This window comes from Marmota marmota, unplaced genomic scaffold (genome assembly GCF_001458135.2).
Source record: "Marmota marmota marmota unplaced genomic scaffold, marMar, whole genome shotgun sequence".
In the NCBI taxonomy this organism is placed as follows: domain Eukaryota; kingdom Metazoa; phylum Chordata; class Mammalia; order Rodentia; family Sciuridae; genus Marmota; species Marmota marmota.
In genome coordinates, this window is record NW_026000020.1 from 1,047,798 (window position 1) to 1,073,693 (window position 25,896).

At 34.9% G+C, this 25,896-nt stretch overlaps 1 protein-coding gene across 5 annotated transcripts in view; it reads right to left on the minus strand.

Annotated features, from left to right (window-relative positions):
- Nucleotides 1–25,896, minus strand: part of Rgpd4 (RANBP2 like and GRIP domain containing 4) — a 65,812-nt gene that overhangs the window by 17,962 nt on the left and 21,954 nt on the right. For 4 of the 5 annotated variants that reach the window (XM_048810239.1, XM_048810240.1, XM_048810238.1 and 1 more), the window contains exons 7-20: nucleotides 24,334–24,526; nucleotides 22,602–22,689; nucleotides 20,047–20,256; nucleotides 18,799–18,980; nucleotides 18,532–18,707; nucleotides 18,253–18,376; nucleotides 16,719–16,880; nucleotides 16,369–16,506; nucleotides 16,138–16,284; nucleotides 14,893–15,072; nucleotides 14,719–14,802; nucleotides 10,040–10,175; nucleotides 6,009–6,103; nucleotides 134–5,132 (exon numbers count right to left, since the gene is read on the minus strand). In XM_048810239.1, coding sequence (XP_048666196.1) covers nucleotides 134–5,132; nucleotides 6,009–6,103; nucleotides 10,040–10,175; nucleotides 14,719–14,802; nucleotides 14,893–15,072; nucleotides 16,138–16,284; nucleotides 16,369–16,506; nucleotides 16,719–16,880; nucleotides 18,253–18,376; nucleotides 18,532–18,707; nucleotides 18,799–18,980; nucleotides 20,047–20,256; nucleotides 22,602–22,689; nucleotides 24,334–24,526 — 6,914 coding nt within the window. Of the gene's footprint in view, nucleotides 1–133; nucleotides 5,133–6,008; nucleotides 6,104–10,039; nucleotides 10,176–14,718; nucleotides 14,803–14,892; nucleotides 15,073–16,137; nucleotides 16,285–16,368; nucleotides 16,507–16,718; nucleotides 16,881–18,252; nucleotides 18,377–18,531; nucleotides 18,708–18,798; nucleotides 18,981–20,046; nucleotides 20,257–22,601; nucleotides 22,690–24,333; nucleotides 24,527–25,896 lie in introns of those variants that run through there. The other variant, XM_048810241.1, reaches the window with a different exon arrangement.

Genomic DNA, 25,896 nt, shown 5'->3' on the forward strand with positions numbered 1-25,896 from the left:
CAAGAATCCTTTGGGTGTTCTCAAAGCAATATTTATGACCCAATTTTACTAACACATCACTGTCATATGCAGAGTTTGCATTATATGAATAAACAAAAACAAGTGTGTTTAACTCTACAGACTAAGTACTTACCCTTTTCTGGTGTTTTAAATGTGTAATTAGTTGAAGATTCTTCCTTTGGAAAGGAGGCAAACAGACTTTTGACTTTGCCATTTGAGGATTGTTTGATATCAGAGTTCTCTGACAGTTCACATTTGTTAGGTTCCACTTTTCTTTCAGATCCACTCTGGACTACTGTACTGGTTTCACTATTGTGGTTTTTCAAAGGTGCATTAAAACTAAATCCAAACAAAGACCCAGTGGCTGAACTATTGCCAAATGCAAATGGTTTTGATTTTTCACTACTAAAAATGCTTTTCACAGACTCTGAACCAAATACAAACTTTGGAGGAGAAACCACTGTTTTTGTTGTTGTTTCAGATGTGCTAGACATTTCTCCAACTTCTGAATTTGCATCTGGTACATCATCACCCTGTATTAAATCTGTCCTTTCTCTTGTGGTTTCTTCCAATACAGCTACAGCAATTTTGCCACATGGTGACTCTCTAGGAGTGCCTGAACGAGAAACATGAGGTGTTATCAAAGAATCTTTTTCTTGGGCTGTTTTTGCTTCATCGAAAATTTTCTTAAAGGAGTCTGCAACATCCTGTAGTTTAAAACGGACGGCTAAATGTTCTACTTTTCTTTCTCCATCTGCAAAATCACAGGCAGTCCACACCCATACTCTTTCTGTCCCTTTCATACTTTGTAAAGTCATGTCTGGAGTTATTCTGTGATTGGCACAAAGCTTTAATACCTGGTCTCTTCTCATCACTATGCGAACTTGCTTATTTTCATAATTCTGTAAGATCTTTATATCACCAATGCCCCTTTCTTTCCACTGACTAACATCTTTATCATATCTATAGAGTTTTGCTCTGTGACTAAAAACAACTTGCTCATTTTCCTCACCACTGGACACTTGAACTAGATCAGGTAAAGGTACAACAGGTTCAAAGTACTGTCCATCTCTCTCTTCTTCTTGAGTAACATCAGATTCTTCATCAGTGCCAACAGAGGTCCCACTCTGATTCAACTTGGCAGGAGACTTAGATGGGCTCAAAGCAGATTTAAAACTAAAGTTAAATCCTGTTGTTGATTCACCAAAGCGGAAGAGGTTTTTTCTCACGGGGCTGCTTGCCAATGGAGAAGCATGTACTGAGCTACTGCTTACACTATCATCCAAAGCATCTTCCCTTAAGTCATAGTTATCCCACTCTAAAGTGGGCCCAGTGTTTTCAGAATTTGGCTTGACTGTTGTGTCTGAGGCACTGGCAGCATCTGTACCTGAACTCTTATTCCCTTCATCAGTGACTTTTGTTTGATCATTTGTCAAAACTGTTTTGAAATCTTTCAGTCCACTCTTCATTTCCTCAGCTCTCTGTATTAATTTGGCAGCTCTGCCAGTATCAACTAGTTTATGGGGAGTTTGAAGTGGAATATCTAACAGAAGTCGCTGGCACTCTTCAAATTTCTGCTTGAATTCTTCAGCTAACTCTGGTGTTTTAAATTTTGCTGCCAGCTGTTCCAGTTTGGCATCGCCATCAGAGAAATCACTAGCTAACCACATCCATGCTCGATCTGATCCAGAGAGAGGCTTGAGGTTCATCGTAGTTGTTATCCAGTGATTGGCACATACTTTTAATACTTGTTCCCTTCGCATCAGCATTCTTAGTTTACCATTGACTTCATTTTTGAGAATTTTTAAGTTCCCCAAACCCCTTTCTTTCCACTGACTTATCTCAGCATCAAACCTAAATAATTTCACTCGCTGTGAATACAGAACTTTTTCATCTTCTTCTCCTGTTACAAGTTCCACTTTTTCAGGCATTTGTACTACTGGTTCAAAATGGATGTCATCACTGTCCTCAGTTTTATAGGCATCATCATCTTTCTCAAGATCAGCAGAAGTGCTGGCTTTTTCAGTCATTTTACCACTTTGTGATGAGAATAATTTTTCTCCAGCACCTGAAAATCCCTTAAAATTAGGGTCTTTCTTGCCAAATTGAAATCCTTCTCCTGAAGTTGACTTTGCAAGATCTGCAAAGGTAAAAGTGCTGCTTGTCTGACCAAAAATTACACCACTGCTATTCTTCTGACTATGAACATCCTGAGCCTGGGAACTGGTGTCATTTTCAAGGTGCTTTCCACTTTTCTTCTCTTGATTTCCCTGTTCTTGAATGCCAAATTTAAACCCATCAGCAGACATAGGGATGGAAAAACTAAATCCTTCTTTTATTGACTTAAATTCTGTATTAGAAGAACCCTGAAATGTAAATGAAGGTGTGTTTTCTTGATCTGCATGCCCAAATTTAAATCCTTGCTCTGTAATGCCAAATTTAGAAGTTTTTTCTGGAAAGTTACCTTTAAATCCTGTCCCCACATGACTTTCAGAAGAGTCATTTATCTTCGTCTTTGAGCCCACTATGAAAGCTGAAGGAGCTTCTGCAATAGGTTTGGGAGCTGGTTTAGCAGCATCACAAGCAACACATTTTAAAGAAGTACTCTCATTTTGTACAAAACAAACACTACAATCCCACTGTCCTTCCTTTTTGGCAAACATTCCTTCAAATCCATTCTTTGGAGCCTTGCTTACCTCTGAAGAGGCAGGCGCTGTAACAGTTGTAGGCTGATTCTGTTTATTTGGATTCTGACAAGCAATACATTGGGTAGCGCTTGCTTCATTTCGTACTAAGCATAAACTACAATCCCACTGTCCATCCTTCTTGGTGAACATTCCCTCAAATCCACTCTTTGGAACCTTGCTTATCTCTGAAGTACCAAACTTGAAAGAAGCAAGAGCTGGAACAGCAGAAGTGGATGTACTTGGCTTAGCAGGATTCTGACAAGCAATACACCTTGTAGCATTTGCTTCATTTCGCACTGAGCATGAACTGCAATCCCACTGTCCTTCCTTCTTAACAATCATGTCCTCAAATCCACTCTTTGGAGTTACACTGATGTCTGAAGTACCAAACTTAAAAGAGGCAGGTTCTGAAACAGAAGTAGTAGGCAGACTCTGTCTTCTTGGATTCTGACAAGCAACACATTTTGCAGAGCTTGCTTCATTTCTTACCAAACACACACTGCAATCCCACTGTCCTTCCTTCTTAGCAAACATGTCCTCAAATCCACTCTTTGGAGTTACACTGATCTCTGAAGTACCAAACTTAAAAGAGGCAGGTTCTGAAACAGAAGTAGTAGGCAGACTCTGTTTTCTTGGATTCTGACAAGCAACACATTTTGTAGAGCTTGCTTCATTTCTTACCAAACAAACAATGCAATCCCAGTATCCTTCCTTTGCAGAAAATACAGATCTGAAATCACTGTTAACAGACTTAGGAAGATCTCCCTGGCTGAATTTAAAAGAACTTTGATGAACAAATGAAGATCCAGTTTTGTTAGGAGACTTTGTATTCTGACATGCAATGCACCTAGATACAGTAGGTTCATTTCTTACTAAACAAATACTACAGTCCCAGTGGCCTTCTTTCTTTGGAGTCATTGATGCAAATCTATCTTGAGCATTTTCTGGGCCAGTTTTAGGAGTAGAACCAATTTCTACTAACGATGAACCTATGAGTTCATTATTACTTGGGTTTAGATTTTGGCATGATACACATTTCTTAGCAGTTGCAACATTCTTTAACGAGCAGCTGTTACAATGCCACCAAGACCCTTCTTTCTTTGCAACTTGAAATTCAAAATTCAGGTTTCCATCATCAGATTTGCAAATATCTTTGTTCTCATGACTTGCAGGTTCTTTTACAATTCTGATGGTCTGATTTGGTGCTTTGGCTACATTTGTTCCTGAGGTTTTTAAAAGGTTTTGGGCTTCTTCAAACTTACACTTAAAAAGTGTTGCTTCCTCAGGAGTTTTGAATCTAATAGCAAGCTGTTCTGGTTTTGGCAATTCATCTGCATAATCAAGGGCATGCCATACAAAAGATCTGTCTGATCCAGCATTTGGTGTCAGTTTCATATCTGGACTGATGTAATGATTTGCACAGATTTTTAATACTTGTTCTCGTCTCATTAGAAGGCGAATTTTACCAGATGTCTTATGCCTTAGTATTTTTACATTGCCTATCCCACGTTCCTTCCATTCTTTGGATTCTCCATCAAAACGGAACAATTTTGCACGGTTGCAGAAGAATTCTTCTTCATCTTCCTCACCTGTTTTTACTTCAATTTTATCAGGAAGTGGTACCACAGGCTCAAAATGAGGACCATCATCATCATCATCCCCATGGGCACTTCCTCCATCTGTTTCATGATTCTTATTTGTCGGTTCTGGAGCAGGTGCTCCAAATATAGATTTCCCTGGACCATGGAAAGTAAACATATCATCACTTCGACGAAAACCAGAACTCTTTTGCTGATTTGGTCCCATGTTTTCTGTAAATGAGATTCCAGAAACATTTTTACTTCCAAAACTGAATGTATTTCGAGGCCCAACAGTTTGACTAGGAACTGGTTTTGGTCCACTATAGCTGTCTCCTTGCAAAGGTTTATCTGAAGTCAGGAGACCTAAAAGGCTTTCACTGTTACTATAAGGTGTAGAAGTGGGTTGCGTCACAACCTGTGGTGAAGAAAATGTGAAGTCACCATCATTTGACTTGAAATTTGAGTTAAATTTAAAAGGAGTTGGCTGTGTTGTATGTGCCGGTGTTGTCAATGATGGCCGTATTGCTTCACCCTGCATGGGCTGAACAAAATTAGTTTTTCCAAATTCTATGACTTTAGAATCTGCAGATCTTGAAGCATGAGCTGCAACTGGAGGCTTTGTGAAGTACCCTGGTTCTGGTAAAGGGGGATTTGTGCTTGTCTGCTGAACATTGTAATTAAAGTAATCATCACCCCTGGGTGACAGAATTCCTGTTGCAGGAGATTCAAAACGCAACGGAGGACCGTACATTTCCTGAGAGAACATACAAGCAGATGAGCTTTGCACTGGTGGTGTGTGCATCTGTTGTGAATAGGCATAAATATGCTGTTGTGGTGGAAGCCTATTCATGCCATAAACTGGACCCTAAAAGAAAAAAATTGAAAACATTTTGTAGATTGTCTAAAAAAAAACAAAGAACTAGATACAAATCACTTCTCATAAACTTCAAACTTGAGTATTAAGTGAAGAAGATATTAGGATAAACAGAACTTCATTAAGAAAATTACTACAAAGATAAGTGCATGTATACTTGACATATAATGAAAATTAACAAAAGCATCTTAAAGATCTACATCTACAATAGAAAATTTCCTCATTAAACAATTTCTCAAATGATATTAACAATAAATAGTATTGATAATGAAGACTAATATTTAATGAGCATTTATTAACATGCCAACTGAGCACTGTTTAATTATCTCATTTAAAAATCTTCAAAAACCCTATGAACTAAAGTATTATTTTATCCTCATTTTACATATGAGGCATATGATATAGAGAGGTTAAGAAACTTGCCCAAGGTCACAATAAGCGGAAGAGCAAGGGTCTAACTGCATATCTCAACCCACTAGCCTCAAAGCCCTCACATTCAACTATTGCTGTAATATTGGGTCTTAACCAAGAGTTATATAACCACATCAGGTATAGAACTACTTACCACACAGTGGTAGAATAAGGACATTTCTAGTCCTATTTCTGTCAAAACAGATAAAGGACCCAACAACATCACCACTCCCATTTTTAAAATATCCAAAATATTTACACTTATTGTTATGTCACAAAAATAATGTGACAAAAAGCATAACTTCTATATCTAGAAAGAAATGTAAAATGTCCATATCCTGAGGGATATTGTAAGCTTTAATACTGAACTAGTCCCTTGAATTTCTTGAAAAAAAAAAACATCTAAACAATTAAAAAAACAAATAGTTACAAATATATAAATTATTCCTTTGTTACCTTTGTGGGAGTAACATTAGCTGCTGGTCTGAGAAGATACTGGGAATTATATGCTGGTGACTGACTATAATATACTGAAGGGCCAGTAGTTGCAACTAAAAAAAAAAAAAAAAAAAAGGAAAAAAAAAAAAGAAAACACTGTTAAAGTCTATACTACAGTTAAGACTACCTAAATAAGAACTACAAATATAAAAGTAATAGAAACCAAACAAAGAATTAGCTAGATAGATTTTTTAAAATTTCTATATATCAAAATACACCATAAAGATTATCAAACTAGGAAAAAACTGCTAGAACAGGGTGAGGTATATACTGTGCCAGTAATCCCAGCAACTCGGAAGACTGAAGCAAGAGTGCGGCCCTTTCTCAAAAACCAAACAAACAAGCAAATTTAAGAAGGACTTGGGATATAGTCCAGTGGTAAAGTACTACTGAGTTCAATCCTAGTACCACAAAAAGGGGGGGAGGGAGGATCCAAGAAGTGACACAAAGAATAAGCAGCGGAATATAGCACAAATTTGATCAACAAGAACAAAGTGCTTAAGGGCTGAGAATATAGCTCAGTTGGTAGAGTGCTTATGCACAAGTCCCTGGGTTCAATCCCCAGCACCACAAACAGGTATCCAAAAAGGAATAGCAGGATCAATGTAGAAATACTACAAATACAACAGCTAAAAGGACTTAGAAACCAAATTGCATCTGATGGCTTCAAAGGCTATAATACTGAAGGAAGCCTCAAAAATCTGCAGAATGACAAGGCTGCATTTTGTAAAGTCAAGCTATTACGATCTAAAATAACCTGACAAATTCATGAAAGGGATCTCAAAAGTAATATAAAATGTTCCTTTGCTTAAAAATACTAATAAACACATTAAAACCACTCATGTTCATATGCAAACTATTTGCTCCATCTATTTTGTGAGTTTTACAGGAAACCAAACTAAAAGGCACTCATATTATACACAACGACATTCCTGTGTTTGCTCTGTTTTGACAGTTTCACCAGAAAATCAAACAAGCAAAACACCTTTACGGCTATTTGTGAAAGAAAGAGAAATTGTGACTCTAGAGGTGCCAAGCAACTGATTCTCAGAAAGCACTGAAAAAGACCTACAAAGGGCTATTCCGAAGCCCACATCTGAATCTGTAAACCTAATGGAACTACCTGGTAAAGGCAGTTATTTTGGACCTATTTTGAGGAGGAGGAAACAGGAATACAACAAGGTAATAAATATATGCCAAGAATCCTAAAAGTCTGCAGTTTAACTACAGAGAATTTATCAATGACCACTACACCTCAGTGGGAAAAACAGAGTTCTTATAATCTACTAAAAATTATCTACTACAAAAAAAAAAAAAATCACTACATGAACAGATAACTCAGGAAAGAAAGAAATGAGATTATGTTGAGAATGACATTTTTAAAAAAACTTTAAAACTGATGTCATTTTTGCTTTTACAAACTAACAAAAGTTTCTGTAAATTGTTAACAGTCCATATTACCAAGAGTGCAAAAATGGACACTCTGAGATACTTCTTTTTTTAATATTTATTTTTTAGTTGTAGTTGGACACAACACCTTTATTTGTTTATTTATTTTTATGTGGTGCTGAGGATCGAACCCAGGTCTCGCACGGGCTAGAAAACGCTCTACCACTGAGCCACAACCCCAGCCCATCTGAGATACTTCTAATAAGAGCAAAAACTGAATTTTTAAAACAGCCAACAATTCTAGAATGTGTCCACAGCATTATTTGTGAGAGCAACCAAACTAGAAACACAAATAAAGAAACAGAATTTGCAATACTTCTACATGAGGAGATACCACATACTCATTAGTAGTATTTTCAAGTAATACTTTTTAAAAATGCTTGAAACTTAAAAGTAACATTTAAAAAGCTGGCAAACTCATCTATACATGACATGACAACAGTCATAAAACATACTTTATGTAAACAAAGAAACAGAAATTCTCCAAAATGATAATAGGATTCTGATAGGAACGTAGTTTTTAGTTTACACTGTTCAGTACTTCTTAATATTTCCAAATAGGCTTATTCATCTTTTTTTTATCATCTTACTTTTGAAAGACAAGAACCATCTTGGTATATTTTTACTTCTGTTGAGGGAAAAAATGTCTATGAACACAGGAATAGAAATTAGAAGACCTGGGCTCTCTCCCTTTCCATGCCACAAAGTTACTTTGTGAACCTGTCAATAAGCCACTTGAATCTTTATCTTCCTCAGCTGTAAAATGAGGATGTATTACTTCACACTTCATAGGGTCATTATAAGAATAAAACAACGTGAATGTTGTGTTTATATACTTATAAAACCAAAAGACCTTTTAAACCTACACATGAAAGAAATAGTTGTGACCCACAAGGTACCAAGTGACACTGCCCATAACACTTTTAAAAACAAAAGGTTAACCAGTCTTTTTATTCTCACTGTACAAGGCTCTAGACAATGCACAAGGATTTTAAATAAGCAAAGTCTGAGGTCTAAACATCTCATATACTTATCTTTCACTATGACATTTGGTAAGTTTGCCTTCACAGGATTTTCCATTATTTGCTTGCCTTTAGAAAACACTGTCCTAAAAGGATACAATGGGGTTGCCGTACTATGGGCCATCACACAAATGTACTAATAATCTAAACTAAATCTGCTTATTCTAAATCATTCCTGGGTTAAAAGCAAGTAGGAAAAAAAAAAAATACATGCATTACTATCGGTTGAGTATCCCTTATCCAAAATGTTTGGGCTTAGAAAGAAGTGTTTTCAGATTTTAGAATATTTGCATACACATAATGGGATGTCTTGGGAATGGAGCCCAAGTCTAAACATGAAATTCACTCATGTTTCATATATACCTTACATACATACACTGTAAATTATTGTATATAATATTTTTAATGCAACTATATTCTGACTGCAACCTGCACATGAGGTCAGATGTAGGATTTTCATTTATAAACTGGCATGCAAAAAAAAGTTTCAGATTTTGGGGTTTTTAAGATTCAGATATTTGGAATGGTGTGCTCAATCTACAGCATTTGGGAAATTTGTCTCAAGTAAAAGAAATCTATTTTTATTCTCATTTCTGGCTGCCTAGAGCCAATGTATCATATTGGCAAGTTGCTTTGAGTCAGATAACTTATAGTTTGGATTACAGCTCCTTCAGTAACTGATAAATAAGTTACCTATCTTTCTACACTCACTTCTTCATCTATAAAGTTGGGATTAATAATGGTACCTACCACTGAGTTATTGTAAATAAATAAAATTTTTAAAAAAGCACTTTTGCACATAGCCAAATCACAGTAAGTACAATTAGTAATCTTGATTCATTTGGTATTTGCTATATATTGTATAAATGCCAAAGAAATTCCCATACCTACCTGCACATATACAAATGTCATAGTAATTATAGAGGCAAGTATTATCTCCAGGTTTACTTACACAGCTAATAAGTGACAAAGAACAACTAAAAAACCCAACATGGTTTAGCTCCAAACTCCTTTTCCTTCTGTGGATGGTATTTCAAATTAAACTCTGTATTAATGTTCTGCTCTTTAGATTATCAAAACATTCCCAAGAGGTTTAAGTTCTTAATTAGATACCTCTTGGTGCATAATTACATCAGTTAACATTTCTCAATTTAAGGAATAATTCCACCTAAGATTCAGCTCATCTAAGATATACATTAAAGCGTTCTTTAAGCCTTGACAGACATGGAATCAGATAGAGCTTGATTTTTTGCTTCGAGTTATAAATTCTCAGTAATATCAAATATAGATTTTTAAGTAATTATAAGTAATCATATAACTGACATGTATATCAAACTACAGATAAGCTGATTTCATAATTTATCTATTTAAATGAAAAAGAGCCTAGGAATACAGCTCAGAGACAGAGTATACATGCAAGAGGCCCTCACTTTAATTCCCAGCACTGCACAAAAAAAGGGGGTGGGGGTGAGTGGGTAATCTTACTAAAATCTGGAGATTATTCAGTTGCCAGCTTACCTGTTAATGGAGCCCCATGAAAAGTCTGTGATCCTTGATACCCATCAGGCACTGGATCTGGTCCATAATTCTCTGCGGGCCACCGATGAGGGGATGCTGAGTTACTACTATTTAGTTTCAACTCCTGCATTTCTTTCTATTGGAAGGGAAAAAAGGAAGTAATTTTAAACATTTAACAATATAATACAAGACATAATGCCAGGACAAACACAATACTTATATCTAAAAACTGATGATACCAGGGCTGGGTTGTGGCTCACAGGTAGAGTGCTCGCCTACCATGCGTGAGGCACTGGGTTCGATCCTCAACACCACATAAAAATAAAATAAAGATATCATGTCCACCTATAGCTAAAAAAATAAATATTTTAAAAAACACGGATGATACCTTTTAAGAGATACTAATGAAATCTGGATAACAAGAACATGATTCTTAATTTGTTAAAATTTATCCATTCCCATTCTTTCACTCCTTAATTCCACCTACCTAATTCATTCACTCTAACCTAAAGAACTGAATAACTACCTAAATTATCTCATATCCACTTTCCTTCCACACTTGCCTACATTAATCTTTGTAAAGTTGAGCCCCAGCCAAGACACTTCCTGACTCAAAATAAACAAGGCCTATAATTAACTTCTTTCTCTGACATTCATGGTCCTCAAGTAGTTTCAACCTAAGCATCCTGGCCACAGTCTCCTTTCCATGCTGCTGTATTCTTTTATCTATGTGGACTACTCAACACCAAAACTCAATTCTTGATACATATTGTCATATGATATAACAAACTAACAGTAATTCTCAAGGTGAAGCTCAAATGCTCCATCAGCAAAAAAGAACTGTACTTGCCCAGAACTTAGTTATATATGTTCCAGGCTCTGTACTTCTGAATTAATGCTAACACACTAGATGGACAGTATAACTCATACCTTAAAGTGAGAAAGAGATGCAAGAAATGACACAGCTAGAGTTTGATCCAGATCTAAATCCAAAAAATGTTTTTTAATACCACTCTACTGCCTAGACAAGATAGCAGTTATATTGTTTTCTAATATAGCTATGTGGCAAACTATCCAATTTGTTACTTTATAAACAACTAAATGATGACAACTTACCTAACCCCAGAATCCACAAAATGTCCCTTTATAAAATTGGCATTTATCAAGAAATTGTTTCTTTAAAAAAAAAAAAAACTATATTGGGGTATCAAACAGGTTGAATTTTTAAGTTTCAAACTTCTCTTAGCCCAGGAATCAGATCAGTTACAATAAGCAAGGTAAGAAACAAAGTCTGTCTAGATTTCTTTGTCGAGATTTGTAGTATGGTCTTCTAAAAGAAGCGTCAGAAACAAAAATTTCCCAGAAAGCCATATTTAGTTTCAACGCTATTTAAACTGCTATTTAGTTTCAACTCCTGCATTTCTTTCTATTGGAAGGAAAAAAAACAAGTAATTTTAAACATTTAACAATATCATGCAGGAACCAATGCCAGGACAAACATACTTAAATCTAAATACTTCAAGCTAAATTAACAGTTTCCTCATTTATCCATCTATGTACCTATTTGAGATATTGCACATTCAAGAGTAAGAAACTGGGCTGGGGTTATGGCTCAGTGACAGAGCGCTTGCCTAGCATGTGTAAGGCACTGGGTTAGATTCTTAGCACCATATATAAATAAATGAATAAAATAAAGTCCTATCAATCAATATATATATATATATATATTTTTTTTTTAGAGTCAGAAACTGGTAGAATTGACTGGAAAACTTAGTCACTAATGGTCTCTGGTCCATAGTTTTGAATTTGCAATCCAAGCTATAATCATAGTTCTAAAAATTCAATGAAATGGAAAATGTGATTGGACCTGATTTTAACCTGATTTCACTTTTCAAATGAGAAGCCGAACAGACTAAAATAAGGGACTGGCCCAAGATCATTTTTTTTTTTTTAGTTGTTGATGGACTTTATTGTCTTTATTTTCATGTGGTGCTGAGGATCGAACCCAGTGCCTCATGCATGCTAGGCGAGCATGCTACCACTGAGCCACAACCTCAGGCCCCCCAAGATCATTAGTAAGTAGTGGCAGAGTCTACTAGCTTCTTGTCCAATGAGAGTGTAAAAAAAATCTACTAGTAACCGCAATTCCAAAGAACTAAAGCCTCTTTGAGTGCTATGATATAAAATTGAATTCCTTACATAATAAAGTCAAATTCATATGAAAGTACTTAAAAAGATAAAAACTTGCAGGCTGAAGCTGTGGCTCAGTGGAAGAGCACTTGCCTAGCATGTGTGAGGCACTGGGTTTGATCTTAGCATCACATACAAAAATAAATAAAGGTATGCTGTCCATCTACAAGTACAAAAAAAAATTTTTTTTAAAGATAAAAACTTTAAAAAGCGGGGCTGGGATTGTGGCTCAGTGACAGAGCACTTGCCCCATACATGTGAGGCTGCGGGATCGATTCTCAGCACCACATAAAAATAAACAAAACAAAGACATTGTGTCCATGTATATCTAAAAAATATTTTAAATAAATAAATAAAACTTTCAGAAGCTTAAAGACCACTTTTCAATTCCTAACTATAAATTTTTTTTTAAATTTTTTAATATTTATTTTTTTTTAGCTTTTGGCGGACACAACATCTTTGTTTGTATGTGGTGCTGAGGATCGAACCCGGGCCGCACGCATGCCAGGCGAGCGTGCTACCACTTGAGCCACATCCCCAGCCCTCCTAACTATAAATTTGACCCAAACCTCATTCACGGCCAATTTGAGAAATTAATTCATAGAGCAAAGCATAATTAGTATATTTCAGTAGTTTGATTTGATCATTTAGGAACTTTCATGCCAGGAATCATAGTATGTTTTGAAAAAAACAGTCTCTGCTTATGGCAGTATTGGGGATAGCTATATCCCAGAGTCCTTTTTATTTTGAGATAGGTTCTCACAAAGTTCTCCAGGCCTGCTTTGAACTTCTAGTTTTACTAACTTAATTTCCTGGGTAGCATAGGTATGCATCACCATATCCAACAACAGTCTCTACTTTTTTTCCTTCCATATTTTTTATTTGTACATTACAGTTGGACATATTAATGGGATTTGTTATATATTCATACATGCATACAATATAACAATATAATATATCACTCCTCAGCATTCTCCCACCTTCCACCCCTTGGGTCCCTTTCCTCTACTAATCTCCCTTTGATTTTTAGGAGATCCATCCTCAACTTTGTTTTCCGTTTTCCCTCTTTAGCATCCACATATGAGAGAACCTATGACCCTCGACCTTCTGAATTTTACTTATTAGGCATAACATGATGGCCTGTAGTTCCATGCGTTTTCCTGCAAATGGCAGTTTCCATTTTTGTTTATGTCTGAATAAAACTCCACTGTGTGTGTGTGTGTGTGTGTATATGTATATCACATTTTCTTTATCCATTCATCTATTGATGGACACCTAGTCTTGTCTGGTTCCACAGTTTGGCTCCTGTGAATTGTGATGCTATAAACATGGGTATGCATGTATCATTGCAGTAAAATGACTTTAATTTCTTCAGGGTAAATAATGAGAAGTGGTGTATCTCAGGCATATGGTGGTTCCATGCCTCCACACTGATTTCCACAGTAGTAGTATTAATTTACAGTCCCACCAACAGTGTAAAGTATTCCTTTTTCTCTACATTCTCTCTTAATGCCAGTCATTCTGACTGACATGAGATAAAAATGAAGTTGTTTTTTTTTTTAACATTTTTTTTCTGTAGATGGACACAATGCCTTTATTTTACTTGTTTACTTTTATGTGGTGCCAAGGATTAAACCCAATGCCTCACACAAGTTAGGCAAGCGCTCTACCACTGAGCCACAACCCTGGCCCTACAGTGTAGTTTTGATTCAAATTTCCCTAATCGCTAATGATACTGAATATTTTCTCATGTATTTGTTGGCCATCTGTATTTCTTTTTGTTTAATTCATTTACTCATGAATTAATAGCATTTGTGTGTGTGTATGTGTGTGTGTGTGTAAAGTTTCTTGAGACCTTTATATATTATAGATATTAATCCTCTGTCAGAAGAGTAACTAGCAAAGATTTTCACACATTCTGTAGATTCTCTTTGCGTATCCCTAATTGTTCCCTTTGCTGTGCAGAAGCTTTTTGATTTGTCCCATTTATTAATTCTAGGTATTATTTCCTAAGATTTAGGGATCCTACTGAGAAAGTCACTGCCTGTGCCTAAAAGCTGAAGTGCTGACCCTGTTTTCTTCCAGGAGTTGTATACTTTCTGATATAATTCTGAGGTCTTTGATCCATTTTGAGTTGATTTTTCTGCAGAGTGAGAGATAAGGGTCTTGCTTCATTCTTCTACATATGGAAAACCAGTTTTCCCAGCACCATTTATTAAAAAGGCTATCTTTTCTCCAATGTAGGTTTTTGGCACCTTTGTCAAGGATCAGAGGACAGACTCTATTTTTTAAGAACGTAGGTTTCATGGAAGGGTCAGAGACAAAAGTAATTTCAAAAAATATGGTAAGGGTCCAGACAAAGGTGTGTAAAACATAGTATGATTTCATAGTAGTATGGTAAGGGGAACATTCTGAGCAACCTTAGAAAGTGAGGAAGTAGTCAGGGAAGGAATATAGGAATAAGTAGTTAAAGAAATTAAGTGATTTACCTTAATGGCCTCTACTTGTTGGCAGATCATTTTCAATAGAGAGTTTTGATCTTCTGCCCATCGAGGAGGTGTTTTGGGAGAATACTAAAAAACAAACAACATAACGGTATTTGCAACATTTAGAAAAGAAGCAGCATATTCCCCAATAGAGTGACTCATTTCCTTCCTACTTACCTTGTAACTTTTACTTGGTGATAGAGAATATTTTGTGGGAGATGGTGTAGAATGTTTTATTTCTGAATCTGCATTTCGCAAACAACCATTTTTATAAAGAGGACCTCCATCACTATAATCTTCAAGTTCCTGCATTACTGAGTTAAGCATCTCTTTTACAGACTCCAGTGGCACAGGCAACTAAAAACAAAAGGCATTATTAGTCAAGGGTTTAGTTAGCAAAACTACCAAATTAATATCTCTAAAACAAATATAAAGACTCTACCTTAATAATGTTTAAATTTTCATCAATTTTTAACAAGCACTTTATACTTTAAATAATGATAAATGTGAAAGTGTCATATTATCTTAAGTCTTCTGATTTTCAAGTCCATACTCTTTCTATTACTTCCGTGAGTCATAATAACAGTAGAGAACTATAAACCTCACAAGATTTTCCACATGAACAAAGTAAATAAGTTCCTGATTTTCCTTAAATGATTAGAACAGAAAGAGAAATACGTATGCTGGAACGCACCAGATAACATAAGCACTAATCTAAACAGCAACACAAAGTATGTAACAAAATACTTAGAAGAAAATCTGAACATAACTGAATTCTATCACCACAGTCTCCAACTGCTGACAGCAAGAAAACAAGAACAGTTCATAGCAGACGACAAAGATAAAAATAAATATTCTAAACTTTCTAATTTAAGCAAAATTTATTAGGAACTAGTCCTGAGGTTACAATATTTGTTTTGATTATACTGCTAAAAAAAAAATTAATAAATGTTTACCTTAAAAATTTTTTCAAGGGGCTGGGTTCAATCCTCAGCACCACATAAAAAAATAAGTAAAATAAAGATATTGTGTCCAACTACAACAACTAAATAAATAAAGTTTAAAAAAATTTTTTTTCAATTTTCCCAACTACTTTCCTATGAGTATATATATATATATATATATATACACACACATATATATATATATATATACACATATATATATATATACACACACACACACACACACACACACATATATATATATATATATATATATATAATATACACATTACCAAGTTAAAAAAAAAATACCCAACCTAAGAAAAAGACAAGTGAATTAAGCATCTATACTCACACACTACTTCTGTACACCAATGACAAGATGATTTGGGAATTACCAAAATATAAAACTAAGGCAAAAAAATCCATTATCCACTTATCAATATTATTAAATTACAGATAACAAGCACCAACTTACTTTCTGGACCACTGAAAGATTTGAATCACTGTCATCTAAAATCTTTATTAGGTAGTCCCTGGTCTTTCGCAGATAATTTTTGCATTCTTCTTGTTCTTCAGGAGAAAGGGAATCATTTTCAATGTCTTCTGCTTTCCTGTGAAAAATCTATATAAACAGTGGTTTTATTAAACAATCAGACTTTTTAAACAAACAAAAAAAACCCCTCTTAATTCAAGTACATTTACTTACCAGTGCAAGATTCCAGTAAGAAACAACACTTTTTATAGATTCAAAGGCAGACAGAGCGTCTTCTATATTTCCATTAACCACATCCAATATAGCAAAAGTTATATGTGCATCTTCTTCATATTCACCAACTTCAGATGCCTAAATCATTTAGTAGTGTTTAGTCAAACTGCTTCTATTCAGCATATCAAACCTAAATGATCTCATTAATCTTTCATGTGATATTTATGTCAGCTAGTGGATTATGAAAACAAACGTATCATTTAACAGCAAGGCAATGTATTTAAGCAGTTAAAATCTCTTATTTCTTTATCAACTGCAAACAGTTAATTTGCCAGGAGATTCTCAGTTACCTGAATGTCTGCACTATGAAAATGTTTAAACAAAGGATCAGTAGGTTCAGGAATACTGCTTTTCTTTTTGATTGTCTTCAACAATGGTATAACTTTCTTCCAATAATGAACACTTCTGCTTATGTATTCCCGTTGATCATAAAAAGAATTAAGACTGCTGCCCTAAAACAGGGAGACAGAAGCATACAACCTTAACAAATACATATGATCAAATCTAAATATTCATTTACAAATCCTAAGAACTAGTGAAAATTTTTAAGTAAAAATTTTTTACTCATTCATTTGAGTAACTTCCCAAATAAGAAAATAATTCATCATCACTGTAATACCAGAGAATAGTCCAATATTAAGCCTTTTTTTTGGGGGGGTGGGGGGTATTAACTGAACCTGGGGACACTTAATCAAATCACTGAGTCACATCCCCAGCCATTTTAGTTTTTTATTTTGGGACAGGATCTCACTGAGTTGCTTATTAGGGCCTAAACTGCTGATGCTGGCTTTGTATTTGTAATCCTCCTGCCTCAGCCTTCAAACCCCTGCTGGGATTACAGGCAAGTGTCACCATACCCTATAGACTTTTAAATACTTTTTAGTGATACTACCAAATGAGACAGCCTACTCTACTTTTAAGCATTATCATTTTTAGGTAGCCAAAATCAAACTAAAAGTGTCAAGAGTTTGGTCAAAGAACTACCATCTACATCCACTCTTGACAGAGAAAAGACCTCAAATAATTAAAAAGATCTATAATGCCCTTACCTATAAAGACTTAAGCTACCCAATTTACAAGCTGGATAATTTACAAGCTATAGATTTACAAGCTGGATAATAACTATCATAACTTGCCAAGCATGGCACACACCTGTAATCCCAGCAGCTCCAGAGGCAGAGGCAGGAGGATTTTGAGTTCAAACAGCCTTATCAATTTAAAGAGGTCCTAAGCAACTCAGCGAGACCCTATCTCTAAATAAAATATAAAAAAGGCGAGGGATGTGGCTCAATGGTAAAGTATCTCTGGATTCAAGCCCTGGTACAAAAAAATATATATGAGCTAAGGATATAGCTCAATTGGTAGAGTGCTTGCTTCACATGCACAAGGCCCTGGGTTCAATTCCCAGCACTGCCAACCGCCGCCACCCCCCCCACACAAAAATCATGACTTAATTTTTAAGTAATAACAATAAAAACTAATATAACAATACTATGGGTTATTCTAAGTGCTTATATTTATTTAATTACATTAACTCATTTATAACAAAATTTAAAAACACTTGAACCAGCACTAATATTAACAAGCTAGTATTCTTGGTTTTTCAAAACTAAGACACTGTTCTTTTTTTTTTTTTTAATCTTGGGAGACTTTTTTAACTTTATTTTATTTACTTATTTATTTTTATGTGGTGCTGAAGATCAAACCCAGGGCCTTGCACATACGAGACGAGCGCACTACTGCTAAGCCATGACCCCAGCACCAAGACAATGTTCTTTAAAAAAAAAAAAAAAAAAAAAAAGTTTATACTTTAATGTAACTCACTGTTTTCTGAAGGCATTTTGCCCAGTACACAAGCAGAGCAGGTTGAAGGCCATGTTTTTCCTGGGCTCTTAAAGTGTTAATTTCATGCTGAACCAGAAGTCGTAATTTTGCTGAAGTTCCAGGTCTTAAAAAAAAAGTTTTATTTAATAAAATTGCTTTAAAACACGAAGCTGAAAGCTTAACATGTAAGTTAACTGTCATATTACAAGTTAAATATTCATGAAATAAAATGAAAGAAGAAGTTAAGAAAAAAAAAAAAAACTTTGTTTTATTACTTACATTGCCTTTCTGTGAATTAGGTTACAGACTGCATCCCACCAAGATTTTTGTCTTTCTGTACAAAGTTGTTTACACACAGGAAGTGGCAAGCACAATGGCTGATAGGAGCTGCAGTGAGAATTATACTTCTCCTTTAATTGTAAGTGGCTGGTATATATTACTCCAAGTAAAAATACCTGTTTTTAAAAAAAAAAAAAAAAATTAATTTCCATTAAGAAAAAATTAAACAAAACTTAAAATATTTAATTTGTTAAATTCTTTGCTTACTTCAAGATCTAAAATACATATTGATTCAGGTGCATTTGTTTCAAGTCGTGAGGTTTCTTGAGGCAAATGATGAAAAAGCTGTTTCAGCCATTTTCGAATTGCAGGTAAAGCAGGCAGTGAATTCCATTGCAAGCCAAGCCAAGTAAGGTGCTGAAGACTACCATTGTGTGCTCGAATAGCACCTGAAAAAAAGGAAAAAAGAAATGGCTTGAGTTTTGGAAATTCTATTTAGGCCATTAGTTTTACAACTAATTTAACAACTCATGTAAAATGTATCTTAAATACAAACTGCTTCTGTATCAGAGATGGTAGGGAAATTGGTCCTCAGTAAAATCTCATGTTCTTCATCAAATGCATTCATACTTTATAACTAAAAATTTTAATAAACCAGTTGTGAATGAGGAAGTTCCCAGGCTAAGTAAATCAGACCTGCCATAAAACAATAAAGCAAAGTCTACTGACAGAGGCCAAAGAATGCCAATCTAATCAATAACCTTAAAACAACATACTTCCCCGCCAACAAAGAATTATTACAATGAGTACTACTATATTCATCCAGTAGTGTAGTAAAGAGATCTTTTCTTCTACAAGAAATTCACTACTGGGGCTGGGTTTTGGCTCAGGGGCAAAACGCTCGCCTAGCACCTGTGAGGCGTTGGGTTTGAACCTCAGCACCACATAGAATAAATACATAAAATAAAAGTATTGTGTCCAACTACAACTAAAAAAATATTTTTAAAAAAAGAAATTCAATACTGAAAAGTTGATGGGCTTCTAAAAGAACGGAGATACAGCGTTTTGGCAATTTATGAGACTTAAAGATGGTCATCGTTTTGTCTCAGAAATTTTGTTTTTAGAAATGTATATGGAAATAATTTAAAATGCAGACACTTTAAAGTAATCATAACAGCATTATTTTTAAAAGTAAAAATAAACTGGAGGTAACTCAGATACCCAACAATACAAAGTCCTAAGCAAAATAAAACTCATAAAAGATTATGCTGCCATTAAAAATATTAAAGTTTTAATATTAGATACTACGGGAAAAAAATTCATGAAATAAGCAACACAAGTAGCATATGTAAACTATTTACCCATGACCCCCATATCCACACCCTCCAACCCCTAACAACAACAGCAAAAAACTAAAGTCATTATTTCTGGGTAAGGATATTATGGGTAATTTACTTTCCTCCTAATATATAAAGAATAAGATGCAGAAGATTGTCTATGAAAGATAAAACTCACCAACATCATATTTAGCCAAATCACCAGGCGCTGGAGTTTGTACATCAATGTTTCCAATATCATCACTACCAAGGAAAGATCTCTCCTTAGGTGACTGACTAGAAAACAGAGCATCATACAGGGCAGACTGTCCACTTTTATTGGCAAAAGATTCCACAACTTCCTTTAAAAAATCTTGCTTGCCACGACTTAAGTTCAGCAACATGTGCCCTGAAAAACAAATTAAGTTATTTTCACCATTTTATGATGAATAGCATGCTATATTTACTCAAAGATCTCAATGTTTCATTCATATACCCAAGGAGGAAATAAAACAGTTATCTCAGATCTCACCTTCCAACCCAAAACAATAGCAGGACAATAAAAAGGGTGCTTATGTAGAAAATGAATAGAGTTAAAGTTTAATAAATAGTGTCTACATAAAGAATAAAAGGAAAGGAAAAAAAAAATAAAGAAATGTGTGCGGAAAATACCCAAAGTATTTGCACTTTAGATAAAAAGTATAGGAATTAAGTGACCACAGGACAAGAAGTAGGGCCAAGCTCTAATCCTCTGATTTGATATGCTGATTTCTATACCTGCTAACCAGAATCCTCCTCTTAAAATATTTCTTTCCAGGACCCAGTACTAGAAATGTTTTTATTTCAAAAGTTCTGAGTAGAGAATCTATTTAAAAACACTCCTTGGATACATGCTGCAACATGGATTAACTGCGAAAATATGCATAGCCAAATAAGCCAGTCACCAAAAAAAACAACACATATCACACAATTCCATGTATATGAAATATCAGAATGGGCAAATGGAAAGAGACAGAAACAGATTAATGATTGTTTATGGCTGTGGGGGTTGGGGTAAATGAGAACAACTTCCAACAGGTATAGGGTTTCTTTATGGGGTGATGAAAATGTTCTAAAATTAACTATGATGAAAGTTGCACATCTCTTAGACCATATTTGAAAGCACTGAAATTATACTTTGAACAGGTGAATTGTATAGTATATGAATTATATCTCAATTAAGTTGTCCAAAACCAAACCAAAGCAAAACAGACAACCACCACTCTCCTTGGTGTTAATTCTGCTGATAAGGTTGTTGTCTCAATAAACTTGAATGCTCATAAACAAAAAATACAATTGATTCTAACCTTGTAAAGGTAGAAGAAAAACAAAGGACAAAAAAGTGAAAAGTCACTTCAAGGACAGAATCTAATGCCCAACAAAAAGCCCACCAAAAAACTCGGTTGTGGGATACAGAAATACAAGTTTTTACTGAAAGCTTCAGTACAGACCAAAGCTCATGATGACTTTGATTTAATATTACTTCTTGCTCTTTACAAAGTTCCCTTGATTTTTTCCATGGGCAAATGGAAAGAGAAACAAATTGTTTATGGCCGTGGAGTTGGGGTAAATGAGAGCAACTTCCAACCATTATCAAAAAAAGTACAGTATAATAGAAAGGAACTTCTAACTATTTGGAATACAAGTACCACTGAAATAACTGCTCCCTATGGGAGGCTGAAGTTGTAGCTCAGTAGCAGAGCGCTTGCCTCACATGTGTGAGACACTGGGGTTCAATCCTTAGCACCACATAAAAATAAATAAAGATATTTATATTCATCTACAACTAAAAATTCAAAATTTTTAATATATTAAAAAATGTTCCCTCTGGTAAAACTGATGTTTTTTCATTACCCCCCTAATATACCTTGAAGTTTGTGCCTTGGCAAAAAAACCAAAAAAAAAAAAAACTGTGTATGTAGAGACATTTGTATCTACTCAAACAGCCAAAATGGGAATAAATCTACAAATTCTCAGAGCCTAAGAAAATATGAGTATATTTCTTTTTATTTTAGCTTCCTCACTATGTTCTCAGCCCTTTAAGATACAGATCCAGCCAGGCACAGTGGCACACACCTGTAATCCCATAACTCAGGAGGCTGAGGCAGGAGGATCCCAAGTTCAAAGTCAGCCTCAGTAACAGCGAGGTGCTAAGCAACTCGGTGAGACCCTGTCTCTAAATAAAATACAAAATAGGGCTGGGGATGTGGCTCAGTGGTCAAGTCCCCTGAGTTCAATCCCCAGTACCCCCCTCCAAAAAAAGATACAGATCCGTATCTTCATGGTAACATCCCCTAAAGCAATATTTTATAAGCAGCTGGCATTAAATGTCTAGCAAATGAATAATCACATTAATCCCTACACTTATTATCCTTATATGGCAAAAAGAAACAAGTAAAATTATGACAAATTGTCTCCTGAACACAAATAACATATGATGTACCCTAATTTCTTTTTAAAGTTAAATCAGTTAAAGCATTACTATTAGCCAGGCATGGTGGTGCACGCCTATAATCTCAGCGGCTTAGGAGGCTGAGGCAGCAGGATCTCGAGTTCAAAGCCAGTCTCAACAACAGCAAGGCACTAAGCAGCTTAGTGAGACTCTGTCTCTAAATAAAATACAAAATAGGGCTGTGGATATGGCTCAGTAGTTGAATGTCCCTGAGTTCAATCCCCAGGACCAAAACAAAACAAAAAAACACACATTATTATTACCTGATTGGCTGAGACGATCATGGGCCATCATTTCCAGTAAATTCTGTCCAGTTTCTCCTTTTATTAATTTAATCTTTGGTCTCGGGACCTGGTGAATTAAAAATCTTATTTCAATGGTACTTGTATTCCAAATAGTTAGATGTTCTTTTCTATTATACTATACTTTTTTTTGATAATGAACAAACAATTAATAGGTAGAATTCACTGAAAAACATGGCAAAAAACTGAGAACAAGGGGTTTGGGGATGTGGCTCAAGTGGTAGCACGCTCGCCTGGCATGAGTGAGGTACTGGGTTCGTTTCTCAGCACCACATAAAAATAAAAAAAGATATTGTGTCCACCTAAAACTAAAAAATAAATTTTTTTTTTTAAAAAACTGAGAACAAGGAATTTATAATCAGTAAGAGATACATACAAAGAGCTTCTAGAAAATTTCTAATAAAAGCACATTCAAGTCAGGCACAGTGGTGCAGCCTGTAATCCCAGAGGTTCTGGAGGCAAGGCAGAAAGACTGAAAGTTCAAAGACCATCTCAGCAACTTAGCAAAGCCCTAAGCAACTTAGTGAGACCCTATCTCAAAATAATATAAAAAAGGCTGGGCTGGGGATGTGGCTCAATGGTTAAGTGCACCTGGGTTGAATCCCCAGTACCAAAAATAGAAATAAATGAACTTTGAATATTTATATATATTAGCAAACCTCAACATTTTCATACTCATTTTCAGTACTTAATATATTCCTCATGAATCTAAAGGCTTCTACTAAGTAGTACATAACACTGTAAGTATCAACCACATTTTATAAAAAGGTCTATATATTAATTATAACATAAACTAGAGGAACCTTCTCTAGAAACTAATCTTTTTTCTCCCCTAAGCAAAAAATAATAATCATCCTCTCATGCTAACCATCATTTTTTAAAAACATTTTTCAGTTGTCTATAGACCTTTATTTTATTTATTTATTTTCACGTGGTGCTGAGGATGGAACCCAGTGCCTCACATATGCTAGGCAAGCGCTCTACCACTGAGCTATAACCCCAGGCCCCTAACCATCATTTTTATAAACCAGATTTTATGCTTTTTTGGAAAGACTAATTATTCCTTTTCATTTCAGAGTAAAAGAGCTCATTAAAGAAAACATTAAAATGAGAAAAGAATGTTGGGAAAGGGATTTTAGCCAGCATCCCATCATCTAAAAATATAAGGCATATTTCCTTCCTTTCTTGTTCTAGGTATAACAAAAAGTTTCATGTTTCAAAAAATAAATAAATACAGTATTATATATCATATATATTTGTTATATAAGTTATATTTTATGTCTACATTTTTCAATTAACATGTTAAGACGATAATCACAACCTTTTATCATACCCCCAAATTTGCTAACTTGTTGGTTCTTTGTTATTTGTATCTTTTGAAATAAAAATTTACCCATATCTGAAATTGTGCCTTTATTATATGTTCTCAGAAATGGCAGAGTAAAAGGATCAAACTCTTCAAACTGGTCTTTGAGTAAACCACAGAAAAGTGGACTGTCAACAGCAATGTGTCAACATCACCTGATTCACCAAGCTCACCAGTACACGTGTACCTTGCTATTTTCAATCTATCAAACAATTTTCATTTTAACTTTAATTTTACAAGTATGTTCAAATATTTTCATTAGGGCACAACTCCATATGGAAATGTCAATTATTTTTTGCCAGACTCAGAAAACTGGAAAAAACTTACCTGAAATGCTATGAGATAGCACAATGCAGCCAGCTCAGAGAGAGCTCGCCATTGTACATCACTATGCTGACCCATCTTCAAAAGCAGAGAACCAGCATGCATGTAGAAATGTCCTTTCATTTCTAAGAAAGTAACTGACAGTTCATCATTTCCACCTACAGAGGATTTCACAGACTGAAGAGCACTATCAAACCTGCAATATTAAAATTTAAACAGTTGTCTATACCTACTGAATTGTGAATAATCATTTTCATTTTTAATTCAAAATAAATTTAATAAAAGTTTGTCAAGCCTCATCTTCCCCAGACTCCTAATAATCCTTATTCTCTATTTTATAAGTTATGAAGCATCTAATGCTTATTTTTATCCTGCATATTTCCTATACTTTAAAAGTTGAACCTCTAGAATGACATCTATTCCAAAACAGTTATTTTCTGACCTACAATTATTGAAAAATACAAATCAAATAAGATTAGTGATAACAGGTATTTCATAATAAACCAGGATAAAGTTGGGAAATTTATTTTCTAATAAAAATGTTTTTTCTTGATCTATATGATTTCATTATTTAATTCAAAGTTGAAATTTCTCAAATTAGACATGCCATTTTCAAATTACGGTACACAGGATATAGCTCAGTTGGTAGAGTGCCTGCCTCGAATGCACAAGGCCCTGGGTTCAATCCCCAGCAACACAAAACAACAACAACAAAAAAGTGTGTCTCAAATTATAGTAACTGACAGATATTTGAATATCAATGCCATTACTGTATTAGATAACTAGACTTAAATAAATTATATTTCTTATAATTTGTAATCTATATCCTGATTAATGTTTCTAAAGCATTAGGCTCCTCATTTGTAAGAAAAGCAATAGCACACACTTAAAAAGGTAGAGCATAATTTTAAAGTAATTTATAATAAGGAAATCAGGCAATAGGGATTTCTTCTAACAAGTAAAGTCTAGGAATTTCTACAGGTTCTCGAAGATCCCTTCATAGAAGCCACGTGGTTAAACTTACTTTTTAAATTATACTAAGAATTTCTTGTCTTTTTCACTCTCATTTTCTCATGTTATGTATAGGTGAGTTTTCCAAAGCTTAACAGATTGAATGACAAAGTTTATGAGAATCTACCTGTGTACCATAAAGCCATACATTTTCAGAGGTTACAAAAATGCAAAACAATAGCACTCTTCTCACTACTTTGTTTGTTCTCAGCTTTAATTTCTAATGATAAACACTGATAGAAGTAAACTGAAGATCTTTGGGAGTCCCTGAGGATGTTAAAAGGAACTAGTGGGGCTGGGGATGTGGTTCAAGTAGTAGCGCACTCTCCTTGCATGTATGAGGCACTGGGTTTGATCCTCATAATAGGCATAACAAAAAGTTTCATAAAAATAAAATAAAGATATTGTGTCCGCCTAAAAATAAAAAATAAATAAAAGGAACTCGTGGCTAGGTGCAAGCCTGTAATCCCAGCGGGTTGAGAGGCTAAGATAGGATGATCAGAGTTCAAAGCCACTTTCAGTAACTTAGTGAGACCCTGTCTCAAAATAAAAAAT